The sequence below is a fragment of the Littorina saxatilis genome, linkage group LG7 (assembly GCF_037325665.1).
Source record: "Littorina saxatilis isolate snail1 linkage group LG7, US_GU_Lsax_2.0, whole genome shotgun sequence".
NCBI lineage: Eukaryota > Metazoa > Mollusca > Gastropoda > Littorinimorpha > Littorinidae > Littorina > Littorina saxatilis.
Genome location: NC_090251.1, coordinates 28,170,405 through 28,185,404, shown reverse-complemented (window position 1 = coordinate 28,185,404; position 15,000 = coordinate 28,170,405). Strand labels below are relative to the sequence as shown.

At 43.0% G+C, this 15,000-nt stretch overlaps 1 protein-coding gene across 1 annotated transcript in view; it reads right to left on the bottom strand.

Moving 5' to 3' along the window:
- LOC138970329 (uncharacterized) overlaps window positions 1–15,000 on the bottom strand; it is a 25,827-nt gene that overhangs the window by 989 nt on the left and 9,838 nt on the right. Inside the window, exons 4-6 of the mRNA XM_070342803.1 lie at window positions 6,939–7,638; window positions 6,213–6,454; window positions 1–587 (exon numbers count right to left, since the gene is read on the bottom strand). The exon at window positions 1–587 is cut by the window's left edge and continues 989 nt beyond it. Of these exons, the coding sequence (XP_070198904.1) occupies window positions 346–587; window positions 6,213–6,454; window positions 6,939–7,638 (1,184 nt within the window). The 3' untranslated portion in view covers window positions 1–345. The remainder of the gene's footprint in view (window positions 588–6,212; window positions 6,455–6,938; window positions 7,639–15,000) is intronic.

Here is a 15,000-nt window from a genome sequence, read left to right as displayed (position 1 = left end):
CTATCTCACCGCAGGTCAATGAGATACACCCTACTTCACCGTAGGTCCGTGAGTTACACCCTACTTCACCGTAGGCCCGTAAGTTACACTACGGATAGGATTTTACCGTAGGTGAATAATATACACCCTAGTTCTTCATCGTAGGTCCCTGAGATACACCGTATTTCACCGTAGGTCAGCGAAGATCACCCAATTTCACCGCAGGTCCATGATATACACCTTAGACTATACATGTAGTAGGTAGGTATTTCATCGTAGATCCGTGCGATGTACCTCATTTCTTCGCAAATCGGTCATAAGGCTGTCCGCCTGGAAGTGAACACTGCGATGACGGGTGAGCCAACTTTATTTGTTGCCATCCTGTGCCTCTGCTGGCGCCTTCTCTTCCTCGCCTTCTACGGGGTTGTCTTTCTTCTGTTCCTCGCCATCTACGGGGTTGTCTTTCTTCCCTTCCTCGCCATCTACGGGGTTGTCTTTCTTCTGTTCCTCGCCATCTACGGGGTTCTCTTCCTTCTGTTCCTCGCCATCTACGGGGTTGTCTTGCTTCTCTTTTACATTGGGGTTGTCTTCTTTCTTCTCCTTCGTTTCTGTAACAAGCAAGAATCAACAATGACATGTCTGCATTATTATATATATGTGTGGTTGCCTAGCCTAGGTGAAACAGTTTGAGTTGACTGTCTCTCTTTCAACGGTGGTTTCTATATACGACTTGTGTGTGTGTGTGTGTGTGTGTGTGTGTGTGTGTGTGTGTGTGTGTGTGTGTGTGTGTGTGTGTGTGTGTGTGTGTGTGTCCGCGATGCACGGCCAAAGTTCTCGATGGATCTGCTTCAAATTTGGTGGGCATATTCAGGTAGACCCCGCACAGAACCTGGTCGATGAGAATTTTCAACACGTGCTCTCAGCGCGCAGCGCTGAACCGATTTTGGTTTTTCTGTTCATTTCACCATTCCCAGTAACTCTTCCTTATCTTCTCCACTGTTTGGCGTTTATCTCCCTTCCTTCGTGTGGCGTCAATCCATATTCCCGTTACTGCGTTACTATTTTTAGAAGGTCACTGCACGTTACTAATTTTAGAAGGTCACTGTCCACAACTCTTCCTTATCTTCTCCAGTGTTTTGCGCGTTCATCTCCCTTCCTTCGTGCGCCGGCAAAGCCGGCGTACACCCGGCAGAGTCCGGTCCCCGGCGCAGCCGGTTTTTCGACTCTACTTTTTCCCGGCGAAGCCGGTACCCGGTGAACCGGCGAAGCGGGTAATCATCTAGTCTCCTAATATAAACCATTGTGTGTGTGTGTGTGTGTGTGTGTGTGTGTGTGTGTGTGTGTGTGTGTGTGTGTGTGTGTATATGTGTGTGTGTGTGTGTGTGTGTGAGAAGGAGAGAGAGAGAGAGAGAGAGAGAGAGAGAGAGAGAGAGAGAGAGAGAGAGAGAGAGAGAGAGAGAGAGAGAGAGAGAGAGAGAGAGAGAGAGAGAGGGCCGGGACGGACACGGGTCAACTTTATGTGCAGACCCAGAGACGGAAGCCATGTCCCACCCCCGTGTCATCACAGTGGCACGTAAAAGACCTTGGTCATTCTGCCATAAGTGCAGGTGGCTGAATACACCTAAACACGCAGACACCTAGGTAGCGCGACTCCGTTGCTGCTAGCTTTCCACTGGGAGGAAGCGACCCGAATTACCCAGCGATGGGACAATAAAGTAATGAGAGAGAGAGAGAGAGAGAGAGAGAGAGAGAGAGAGAGAGAGAGAGAGAGAGAGAGAGAGAGAGAGAGAGAGAGAGAGAGAGAGAGAGAGAGAGAGAGAGAGAGAGAGAGAGAGAGAGAGAGAGAGAGAGAGAGAATGACAATGACAATGACAAATCTTTATTTTTCGAGGGTGACAAGAATAAGCATAGATATGCTTTTTTGCATCTGGCCCTCGCCCTAAAGAAGGACTAAACTATTTTACTATAACTATGACTAGGGGAGAAAAAAAAATAAAGTTACAAAAAAACATTAATGGTAGAACATATAAGTTTATGTACATGAAGCGCATTATGTAGAAGCATTGTAGATCATAAGGTAGTGTTCAAAATTGGGTGTAAAGCAATGAAGATAAACGGAAAGTAACCCAACAATACATTAGCTCAGCAAAACAATGTATTACAGAGCCAAATCTTCGTGATTTTGTCACATTAAACCATAATTCCGATAATGAACAACTGTATACAAAGAGAACATACCAATCAAGTTTATTTGTTCATAGAGTTCATTAAATGGAAAGAATATTTGGTTCTAAAAGAATCCGTATTGGTGGATTGCCGCAGGGCGCCCGGAAGAGCGTTCCAGAGGCTGCTTCCTGAATAAACAAGACTTGATTTAAATAGGTCTATCCTAGGAAGAGGAGTGTTTAGTTTTATAAAGTGGTGCGAATTCTTCAAAGAGAACTTTGAACAAATGGTTTCGGGTGCATTTTCTGTCATAATTTTATGCATCATTATTCCTTTGTTATAATTCATTCTTGACTTTAGAGGTAGGACCCCTATGTTGATGTAGTCTGAGTCGGTGAGAGTAGTCTGTTTGAGTAATACTACTTTTAGCGCTCTTTTGTGTAATCTGCTGAGTAGCTTTAAGGAATTATCACTTGCTGAGTCCCATAGAGTGGATGCGTAATCAATAAGAGACTGAATATGAGCAGTGAAAAATAACTTCCTGGCTTGACAATTATTGAATTAAGGAAGTGTTTAATTCTAGATAAGAGGTACACTTTCTTTGACACTAATTTACTAAGTTGTTCAATGTGAGTTGACCAAGACAGGTTGTTATTGATGTAGACACCTAGAACTTTGTGATGGTCGACTGTTTCCACTATATTGCCGTCAATCATTAAATCGGGACCAGTTGAGGTAAAATTCTGTCGTTTTTGTCTAGTTGTAATTACCATATAATTATTTGGTTTTCTTTGGGTTAAGAGACATGTGATTTAGGTCAGTCCATTCTGTCAGCTGGTTTAGACTCCCTTGGAGGGATTCTGATAAACGAGTTAAATTTTTGTTACTGGAGTGAATTGTGGTATCATCTGCAAAAAGTACACATAAATGTTGAATATAAAGGGGGAGGTCATTAACATATATTGAGAAGAGCATGCAGAGGTCCTAATACCGATCCTTGTGGTACACCGTAATCTACAGCTTGCATGCTCGATGCTCTGTTGTTTGTCAGAGAGGAATGAACTAACAAGATTAATAGTATCATATCCGACGCCATACAAACCGAATTTTCTAAGCAATAATGTGTGATCAATTACGTCAAAGGCTTTTGCAAAGTCTACGAAAATGGCACCACAGAATTCATTATCGTTTATTTTGTCCAACCACTGATCAACAAGAGAGATTAAGGAATGCTTAGCTCTAAATCCTGATTGTTTAGGATGGAATAAGTTGTTTTGGTTGAAATGTGTTAGGATGTGTTTGTTGATATGCTTTTCCAGTGGTTTTGATAACACAGACAAAATGGAAATTGGCCTATAATTTGAGGGGTCTCTTTTGTCACCTGATTTAAACAGTGAATGACTTTAGCCTGTTTCAGGGCGACTGGAAAATATTTTTTGTCTAAACAGAGATTGTAAATGTAGGTAAGTGTTTCAGAAATTACGGGGGCTGACAATTTAAGAATCCTACCGTCAAGCCCATCGAGCCCCCGGGTGCCTGTTTGCTTGAGGTGTGTAAGTGCGTGAAAAACTTCAGGTACTGTAAGAAGGGGAATTTTTGCTTGACATGAAATTTGTTTTGATTTGCAAAATTCTTCTAAAACTTTCAAATCATTTAATTTGGACTTATCATTTTTAATCACATTTTTAGCTATTTTAGAAAAATGTGTGTTTAAATCATCGGGAGATGTGTCCTTGTCACAATCGCCCCCGTTTGAAATGAACTTCGTCCCGAAGTTCCGAACCGGGGGACCACTGTCCATCCCAAGTTCGCAGAATGGGAACAGCACGAACATGTTCAGTGGTCATATTATGCCATTACCTGAACATATCATGCCAAGTCCCATCCTGCTCGCAGCGCCAGATGTAACCGAGTGCCGAAACACTACGATCACCTCGGGAAGCGAAGTGCAATCAAACAGGTTTGAAAATATTAGGGCTAATTTCTCAGCCCTATAAAAACTGTTATGCAAACCCGAAGGTTTCCATGAACATACAGACAATCGGAAACCACCAGCCCCATCACAAACAGAATCTTAAAATCCACGGGTGTTGACTTTAAAGGCCAACAACTCGGGTGCAGAGTCTGCTGTGAAAGGAGCGGTAGCCTCCCCTGTCACATATATATATCTATATATATCCCATGACCTCCCTTCTTTGTCTCTGTTACTTCAGTATGGGTATATATGTTGTATTTTTATAGCTCAATAAATACATCATGGACTCCAAAAAATATATGATAGTGCAGATTCCGATTTGGGCAAAGGACTACTTTCCTCCCGACCTTTGACCTCGCGCCGAACAATGTGACACATTTGTATGAAGTTCTAAAATCGTATTGCACGGCTCAGAAAACCATATCAGTTGCACGCAAAAATGAATCTCAGAACTGATCTGATGTATGAGATGCAATAAGCAAAAGTTTCTTTCATTATGAAAGCCGCAATGCAGGTCGAAAAAAACGAACATTCAACTTACAAGATAACCAGATGCTAGCGAACCAAAACAAAAACACGAGTACCCTCCCCTTGCATCGTTAGCAGACGACTTTTGAGAATCTGTCGGTAGTGTGTTTTGGTGTGCGCCTTCAGCTATCAAACATCGGCTGTTTCACGTGTTTTGCGAGCAAGTCTACTCTTTTGCCTGGCTCTGCAGTAAGTCCACATATTTTTCCGTAATCCAGTCATATTCCTTCAAAATGCAATCAATCGGCGGTGACAGACGTGTCGGTCGCGTTTTCCTCTCACCCATACCAGTTTAAGTTCATCCATGCAAACACACTCGCAAAACAGTTGATCACGTAGATACATTTCAAATAGGGAGCAAATGGTTAAATCTAAACCTACATATTTGTTCCCTAAAATTTGCTTCTCTGTCAATAAGCCTAATTACACACGTTCGAGAAAAACAACGTGGAATCAATTCTGAATCGAGTAAGCCAAATGGGTCACTGAATCGAGTAAGCCAAAACCCGTTTCGCCCGTTCTGCCGACCTGAAACGCAAAACAAAAGAATTGTGCGCTTCAACTAAATTAATTTCTATTCGACTTCATTACTTTCTTGCAACTTATGAACCTTTACTTAAAGCTTTTAAATGGTCTGAAAGTAGTGTTACCGCGTACTTATCGATGCACTCATTCGTTTTATTTTTTCAGCGACGGTCACATAGTTTAAGGTTGCAAAAAGGCTAAGTCTCGCTGGCAACAGTTTTACCCTGCACAGATCGCAACAGTGCCGCTAGTAGTCTACACTTTGTGTTTGATGGTAGAATGGGATATACAGATTACAACACTCGTGGTTTTTTATATGGCTTGTATTTCAGTCAAGACCCAGCGGGAATATCAATCGAGAGCCACTCGCCAGAGGCTCGTGTCTCCCGATGATATTCATCCGCTGGGTCTTGACCGAAATACAAGCCATATAAAAAACCACTCGTGTTGTAACCTATACATATACTAGATGAATACCTGCTTCGCGGAAAAAGTAGAGCCGAATACCGAAGGAAGGGAGATAAACGCGCAAAACAGTGGAGAAGATAAGGAAGAGTTACTGGGATAGGATGTACAAAAAAACGAAAATCGGTTCAGCGCTGCGCGCTGAGAGCACGTTTTGAAAATTTTCATCGACCAGATTGTGTTTCGGGTCTACCTGAATATGCCCACCAAATTTGAAGCAGATCCATCGAGAACTTTGGCCGTGCATCGCGAAGTGACCGACAGACAGACAGACAGACAGACACAGACAAGCCGTATATAGATATAGATGTGTGTGTGTGTGTGTGTGTGTGTGTGTGTGTGTGTGTGTGTGTGTGTGTGCGTGCGCGCGCGTGCGTCTGTGTACGTCTGTGCGTTTGTGTGTATATGCGAGAGAAAGAGAGATCGAGATAAAGAGAGAAACAGAGAGGCAGACAGACGAAGACAAAGAGATAGAGAGACACAGATAGACCAAGAGAGACAAAGATAGATAGACAAAGAGACAGCAGTCAACTAACGGACAGACGGACACACAAAACCAAAGCGTGAGCATTACTTTGTCCCTGGGTATTTTTCTTGGCCACTCGAACTCTCCGTCTACCCTTCTGCCTGCAAAGCTTGTCCGTACAAGGTTTGAAGAAGAATTTCACTTGCTTTCGGAAATGTACGCTTCCAAAGCAGTACACAAAAGCATTGACCGTGCTGTTGATGTACACGGAACAGATGAAGTAGCCCGGACCGTTCATCCAACAGTCTGCATAATTTGCACACAAGTTTGCCGGCTTCGCCCTCACTATTCTGCAAATGAAGAGCCAAAGAAAGAACAAAAACTGACGTGTTTGTACTTCGAACGCTAAGAGGCATTGGTCCGAGAAAGAGAAAGAGAGAGAGAGAGAGAGAGAGAGAGAGAGAGAGAGAGAGAGAGAGAGAGAGAGAGAGAGAGAGAGAGAGAGACAAATAGATAGAGTAAATGAGAGAAAGAGAGCGAAAGAGGGAGATAGAGACAGAGAGAGGCAAACAGAGAGAGAGAGAGAGAGAGAGAGAGAGAGAGAGAGAGAGAGAGAGAGAGAGAGAGAGAGAGAGAGAGAGAGAGAGAGTCGGAGAGAGACATAGCGACAGAGAGAGAGAGAGAGAGAGAGAGAGAGAGAGAGTGAGAGAGAGAGAAAGAGAGAGTTGAGAGAGAGAGAGAGAGAGAGAGAGAGAGAGAGAGAGAGAGAGAGAGAGAGAGAGAGAGAGAGAGATTGGTAGACAAACAAAGTGCTAAACAGACACACTGACAGACCTTGCGAGAAGGTTGGGGAACCAGGTGAGGAAGTAGAGGCTGGTGAGGATGATCATCATGTTAGTGGCCTTTCTCTTGATGACGTCCAGGTGCTCCAGAGTCTCCATGGAGTCAGTTTTCTTGACGATCTTCTTGCGGCGCACATTTCTCGGAGGCTCCCGGATCTGGCTGGTGACCGGCTTGTTCACCTCCGCGCCCTCCTTGACACATGCGTTCGGGGAGAGTGTATCTTTGGCGGAGGACCCTGGGGCGTTGCCGGGGTCTGAATGGGGAATCGGGTCGGACGTTATATGAAACTCGGGCAGATCCTGGGGCTGGATGGGGGCAGTGGTACCGCCACTCGCTGCGGCTACAGAGCTCTGGTTGCGGTTCTGTGGGGCGATGTGGGGGGCGGGAGTCGTGTCTGTTGTGAACCCGAGTTGCACCACGGCGCTTTGGTTGCGGTTCTGCGACAGCGGCCTGGCGATAGTGGAGGTGGGAGCCGAAACAGTTGCTAAGCAATTCGTAAGGTTGTCTACAGCGTTTTGATGTCGGTTCTTCCGCGGCAGCGGGCTGGCGAAAGTAGAGGTGGTAGCCGTGTCTGTCGTTTCGCCTACAGCGTTCCGGTTTATGTTCCGTGCAATCACCTGGTGGAGAGTGGTGGTGGAGGAAACGGTGTCCTGGACATTGACGCTTAGAAGTGACAGTTTCTCCCCTGTTTCTGTATTTTTGTTGGTCACACACACACACACACACACACACACACACACACACACACGCTGCATGATTACTTTGTATAATCTTACACGATGGAATTATGTAGAGGTTACATGCCGAGTCTCATTATTTTTAATATTCACTGAGACGAGGTGTGTAACCTCTTTATTCCTCCTTTCTGATGAAAATTGATGAGATGTGTGCATTTGGTTGCGTGTGATCTTTTTATAAAATGAAGTATTGTTGAAAACTGACCGTCGGATTGCAGTTTTTGTCGAAGAAACTGAGTGAAAAGAAATTTGAAAGGGGAACTACTCTTGTCGCTAGACAAAGTATGAGAGTTACATGCCTTGGGAATTTGCTTGTGTTGAACGTTTGTGCACGGCAGATCTTGATTCACACGGGGGATAACCTTACATAAGCAGGGCAGAGGTTATACGCGGGGCTTGACACGATTGAAGGCACGTTTTGTCATTACATTTAGTCAAGTTTTGACTAAATGTTTTAGCATAGAGGGGGAATCGAAACGAGGGTCGTGGTGTATGTGTGTGTGTGCGTGCGTGCGTGCGTGTGTGTAGAGCGATTCAGACCAAACTACTGGACCGATCTTTATGAAATTTTCCATGAGAGTTCCTGGGATTGATATCCCCGAACGTTTTTTTCTTTTTTTTGATAAATGTCTTTGATGACGTCATATCCGGCTTTTCGTGAAAGTTGAGGCGGCACTGTCACGCTCTCATTTTTCAACCAAATTAGTTGAAATTTTGGTCAAGTAATCTTCGACGAAGGCCGGACTTCGGTATTGCATTTCAGCTTGGTGGCTTAAAAATTAATTAATGACTTTGGTCATTAAAAATCTGAAAATTGTAAAAAAATTATTTTTTATATAAAACGATTCAAATTTACGTTCATCTTATTCTCCATCATTTTCTGATTCCAAAAACATATAAATATGTTATATTTAGATTAAAAACAAGCTCTGAAAATTAAAAATATAAAAATTATTATCAACATTAAATTGTCGAAATCAATTTAAAAACACTTTCATCTTATTCCTTGTCGGTTCCTGATTCCAAAAACATATAGATATGATATGTTTGGATTAAAAACACGCTCAGAAAGTTAAAACGAAGAGAGGTACAGAAAAGCGTGCTATCCTTCTCAGCGCAAGTACTACCCCGCTCTTCTTGTCAATTTCACTGCCTTTGCCATGAGCGGTGGACTGACGATGCTACGAGTGATACGGTCTTGCTGAAAAAGTGCATTGCGTTCCGTTTCATTCTGTGAGTTCGACAGCTACTTGACTAAATGTTGTATTTTCGCCTTACGCGACTTGTTTTTCTTGGAATTGTTTGATTTACGTCGGGATTTAAGGTAAGCTACAGATTCAGCGATGACTTAATTTGTTTCTCGATGCATAAAATGTCATAGAGCGGTTCATATTTGTCCGTAAATTACCCTCAAAGCTGAAAATGTCGGCGATCGAGCGCCGGAAATGGCTGTTCGATGGGTTTTGGAAGTAGAAATGTGCTTTATTTCACAAAATCAGCTCGTATTTGACATCGGTTTGGGATTCTAATGGACGATGGAGTCATTGAAGATGCAAAGAAGTGCTATTTCGGGGGTAGAATATATCGACCGACCCTGTAGACGAGAGGCGGTCAAATGTGAGAGATAAGCGTACGCGGGGCTGCCGACCACGAATGGGACAGCAGAAGCACGTGGGAACGAAATGTCAGAAAAGCGTTAAGTTGTGCAATGGAAATTTTGATCAACCTAGAAACACACGTACCCTGTTGCCCTAAGATAACGGCACACACACACACACACACACACACACACACACACACACACACACACACACACACACACACACACACACACACACACACATACAGTATACACATACACACCACACACTTAGTCGTCAGAGAGATGCTTTCGGAGCTGTCTTTTAAGCCTGTCCTGAATTGGACGAAGTCGACTTCGCGTAGCTCACTTCGCGAAGCTTCTGGAACGAGAATTCGTCGCTTAAAGCCTCGCGCCCCCTAATTGGCGTAGAGGCGCGTCCCCCGGGTGGTGGATGGGGGAGCCTTCTCTACTAACTTCTGAGAGAAGGTCGCATCACTCTCGATGCCGTGAACCTAATTAGGATCTTTTTCTTGTTTCTTCTCTATTTCTGCCTCCCCAAAGTCCTTTTACTTTCCTTTTCTCACCCATAAAATTCTTCACTTATTACCCTTGTTAAGTGGTTCTTGTATAGAATATAGTCAATGTTTGTAAAGATTTTAGTCAAGCAGTATGTAAGAAATGTTTAGTCCTTTGTACTGGAAACTTGCATTCTCCCAGTAAGGTCATATATTGTACTACGTTGCAAGCCCCTGGAGCAATTTTTTGATTAGTGCTTTTGTGAACAAGAAACACTTAACAAGTGGCTCTATCCCATCTCCCCCTTTCCCCTATCCCATCTCCCCCCTTTCCCTCGTCGCGATATAACCTTCGTGGTTGAAAACGACGTTAAACACCAAATAAAGAAGTCCCTTAAAGGCACACTCAGCTTCCCGTTAACCACCACAGACACTGTCAGGCTTTTACACACAGTACAACATCCCAGGTGACCTCCGTAAAGAGTGAGCAATTTTCAAAGAATTTATTTTTGCGTGGCCAGCCGGATTGTCTGATCAGACAATCGGACAGCTCGTTTTGGCGCTGGACCTAACTTTTAAAATCTAAATAAGAAATTGATAGCTTGTTACACAAACATTCTTAAATCATAAAAGAATTCTTTTTTCATCAAGACAAGATGAGTACAACTCAAAGTTTTAAAAAAAAGGTAACCCGGAAGCGTGTCCCGCCAAACGTGTTTGTCGTAGCAGACGAATGTCCTGCATGTTGCCAGTTTCTTTGAACGGTCAACCGCCACCGCTCAGTTTGTGTGACTCGCAGCCGTTTGTTGCCTTTTAGATTCAGAGGTACACAATAACGTGCTATTGCAGAAACAGCGAGTCGCATTGAAATCACAAACGGACTACTAAATTTAGAAAGAAAGGAAAGTGGATCACACGGGTTCACGATAGCTCAGGGGTTAGATAAACCACGAAAACAGGTGTGTGGTTTACGCGAGCTAAATAGCCATTCAAACGAACTGTGTCATTTAATGCTATTCAGTAAATGCTATTGCAAGTGTGTTCGATAAGGTTAGAACTGCTTTTTTCATGAGAAGATTTAAATCGTTCTGTAAACCATTTAGGACGGACTGGGGCTTTAATTGAACTAATTTCAGCATAGCTTCGCGAAGTCCAAGGGAATGCACTCAGCTCTTTCGAGTGTGATTTCTCCGTCCATCTTGAATCAAAAAGCACTCTTATGACAAAAAGAACAACTTCGTCGCAGAGCTACGGCGTAGCTTCGCATTTCAAAACTTGTGAAGCGAAATAGGGTACAAAGTACTTCGCCGTAGCTGTGGGTTTTCGGTATTAAGACTTCGCAGACTTCGCCAAGTCGACTTCGTGCTCAATTAAGGACGGACTTTAAAAGAGGACAATGGCAGACATGACCTGATATTTACAGGCAGTGAATTCCAAAGGTATGCACCATATTTAGAAACACTTGTTTTAAACAAATCAATGCGGGGCGTTCGCAAAATAAGGTTATTTCTAGTGTTTGGATAATATGACGGAGATGATTTGAAGAGTTGTATAAGATATGTTGGGGCTTCGTGATAAACGACTTTGTACATAAATGAACATTTATTAAAAGCTGCTTCTTTAAGCTTAACATCCCTATACTTTCCATCTTTTCGTTGGTAGGAAGAGATGAACTGGACAGAATTAACTTAGCAGCTCTTCGCGGGAGCGACTTCTTCAAGTGAACCTCACTACACCCGTCCCAGACTATGGAAGCATAATCAATGTGGGGTTTTATGTGGGCCTTGTAAAAGAGTTCGTGTGTCCAAATTAATAATGCATTGCAACTTTGATAACATAAACTGATTTTTAGCAATTTCCTTGCAAATGTCATTGATGTGAGTATGCCATCTGACATTAATATCAACAATTAGTCCCAATAAACGGTGCTCAGCTACTTGCTCAATGGGGTGCTCATTTAGGGACAGACTCGGAGTTATTTCTGAAAGTTGATGTTTTTGGCGAGTGCAGATTATCATGGACTTTATCTATCATCATCATCGAGAGAGAGAGAGAGAGAGAGAGAGAGAGAGAGAGAGAGAGAGAGAGAGAGAGAGAGAGAGAGAGAGAGAGAGAGAGAGAGAGAGAGAGAGAGAGAGAGAGAGAGAGAAATCAGAACTCAGAACTTTATTACATAAGGATAAAGGTTTTAGGCTTCGCCTAATCTTCCAACCTGTCCTTGGAACATAATTATACTTATACTTAATCATACTTATACTTAATTATAGAATAATTGTAAACGTAAGCAATGACTACACAGACACACACACATACACATACACACACACGCACGCACACACACACACACACACACACACACACACACACACACACACACACACCATCACACACACATGCACTCACGCACGCACGCACGTACACACACACAAACTCACACTCGCTTACACACACACACACACACACACACACACACACACACACACACACACACACACACACCCATATTTATATACACTCACATCCCCCCACTCAAACACACACACATACTGCGCAAACACTCACACACACACACTCACACACACACACACACACACACACACGAGAGAGAGAGAGAGAGAGAGAGAGAGAGAGAGAGAGAGAGAGAGAGAGAGAGAGAGAGAGAGAGAGAGAGAGAGAGAGAGAGAGAGAGAGAGAGAGAGAGTTCCGATGATAGTTATGATTAAACAAATAATTTCTATAACAAAAGACCATGTTACTGATCAAAACAAATTGTGAATCTGCTGTCCCATTCGCGGTCGGCAGCCCCGCGTACGCTCATCTCTCACATTTGACCGCCTCTCGTCTACAGGGTCGGTCGATATATTCTACCCCCGAAATAGCACTTCTTTGCATCTTCCATGACTCCATCGTCCATTAGAATCCCAAACCGATGTCAAATACGTGCTGATTTTTTTTTAAATAAAGCACATTATTTTCGACTTCCAAAACCCATCGAACAGCCATTTCCGGCGCTCGATCGCCGACATTTTCTGTTTTGTGGGTAATTTACGGACAAATATGAACCGCTCTATGACATTTTATGCATTGAGATTGAGAAACAATTTAAGGCATCGCTGAATCAGTAGCTTACTTTAAATCCCGACGTAAATCAAACAAATCCAAGAAAACTGACAAAACGTGCCTTCAATCGTGTCAGGCCCCGCGTATAACCTCCGCCCCGCTTATGTCAGGCAATCCCCCGTGATTCAGAAAACAACCGAACTCATGGATTTTATACGGAGATTCATGTGTTCAAGCCTATAGTTGTTAATTTAAATGCGGTATGTTTGTATTGTTTGCTCCAGAGATGTATATTTCGTACATTAGAGCGTTCGGAACTTTTCAATCGCAAAAGTAGATCCCACAAAGTCTAGCTCCGAAACCTGGGTGCAATCAAGGACTCAGGCCTGTTGTTGGGTAAGTGATTTTGGTTGCTGGGTACCGAAAAATAACTAGCCCTACAAGTTTATAGAGAGAAAGAAGCAGAGGGGGGAATACGTAGAGGTTACATGCCGAGTCTCAGTGATTATTGAAAATAATGGTCGAAGTTAGCGGATCATGAAAAATGCGAGCTTTAGCGAGCTGTTTCATGACCGCGAACTGAGACCATTATTTTTAATAATCACTGAGACGAGGTATGTAACCTCTTTATTCCTCCTTTCTTCAGTTATTCAAAGAAAAGAGGAGTTTTTGTGCGAAAGTTTGATCGAATCCGATTCACTCAACCAGTCTACCTGCGCAGGCGATTGAATAATGCGCGGTTGTATAGTTCCGTGAACATCATTCAATTCTGTTAAACTGACAAAAGTTTATCTGTTTTGGACTAAAATCAAGTACACAGTTATGTAGTTATTCTGCTGTGGCGGTAAAGACAGATAGAGTGTGCTCTGTTCATGTTTTGTTATCGCTTAGGAAATTTTCTTTCTTCGACTGGGACTAGCAGACGAACTTTTGCATCCGTGTTCCAACGTTAAACACTGTATGAAGTTCAGTTTTCTGGGGCAAAATAGTGTATGAAACCGCTGTATGTTCTTTAAATTGATGAGATGTGTGCATTTGGTTGCGTGTGATCTGTTTATAAAATGAAATATTGTCGAAAACTAACCGTCGGCTTGCAGTCTTTTGTCTTCAGGAGCAACTCAGTTCAGGAAATGTGGAAGGGGAACTACCTCTTATCGCTAGACAGAGTACGAGAGTTACTTGCCTTGGAAGTTTGCTTGCACTCAAAGCGAGTTTCTCTGCACTGATCGTTAGATTTGGATTTAGAAAACAACCAAACTCATGGATTTTATATGGAGAGTAATGTGTCCAAGCCTGTAGTTGCTAGTTTAAATGCAGTATGTTTGTATTGTTTGGTCTAAAGATGTATATTTCGTACATTAGAGCGTTCGGAACTTTTTAATCGCTAAAGTAGACCACAGGCGGAAGGTATCGTCCACTGGACGACTACTATCACAGAAAGACTACAAGGTACGTCACTCACCTTCGAGTCTTCTGTGTTCTTGGAGTCGCTTCCTGGGGAAAAATATTGTTCAAGACGGTTTGCCTCTTCCTACAGTCTGTGTAAGGTCAAATAAATACAGTTGAATGATTGTTTGAACTATATGCACCTTTAGTTTTCAGCTTCCGTTCGCTGCAGGTTGTTTTTAACATTTGGACGAATCTTCGTTTGCGAGCCGCTAATATCCACACGGCGTCTAATTATGCATCCGCACCGAATATGCATACCAGCGCTCATTGGTCTAAAACATATGTAAATATTGTGCGGCAAAGGGAAGCTACCCACGGGAGTTTTCACTTTCGGTATTAGTGAAGAACCGTTTGCCACTTCATTCAAAATGAGGAAAACGTTTCAGTCGACCAATGAAAATAATCATCGAATATCCTGTTATTAACCAATGAGCGCTGGTATGCATATTCGGTGCGGATGCATAATTAGACGCCGTGTGGATATTAGCGGCTCGCAAACGAAGATTCGTCCAAATGATGGTAAAAAACAACCTGCAGCGAACGGAAGCTGAAAACTAAAGGTGCATATAGTTCAAACAATCATTCAACTGTATTTATTTGACCTTACACAGACTGTAGGAAGAGGCAAACCGTCTTGAACAATATTTTTCCCCAGGAAGCGACTCCAAGAACACAGAAGACTCGAAGGTGAGTGACGTACCTTGTAGTCT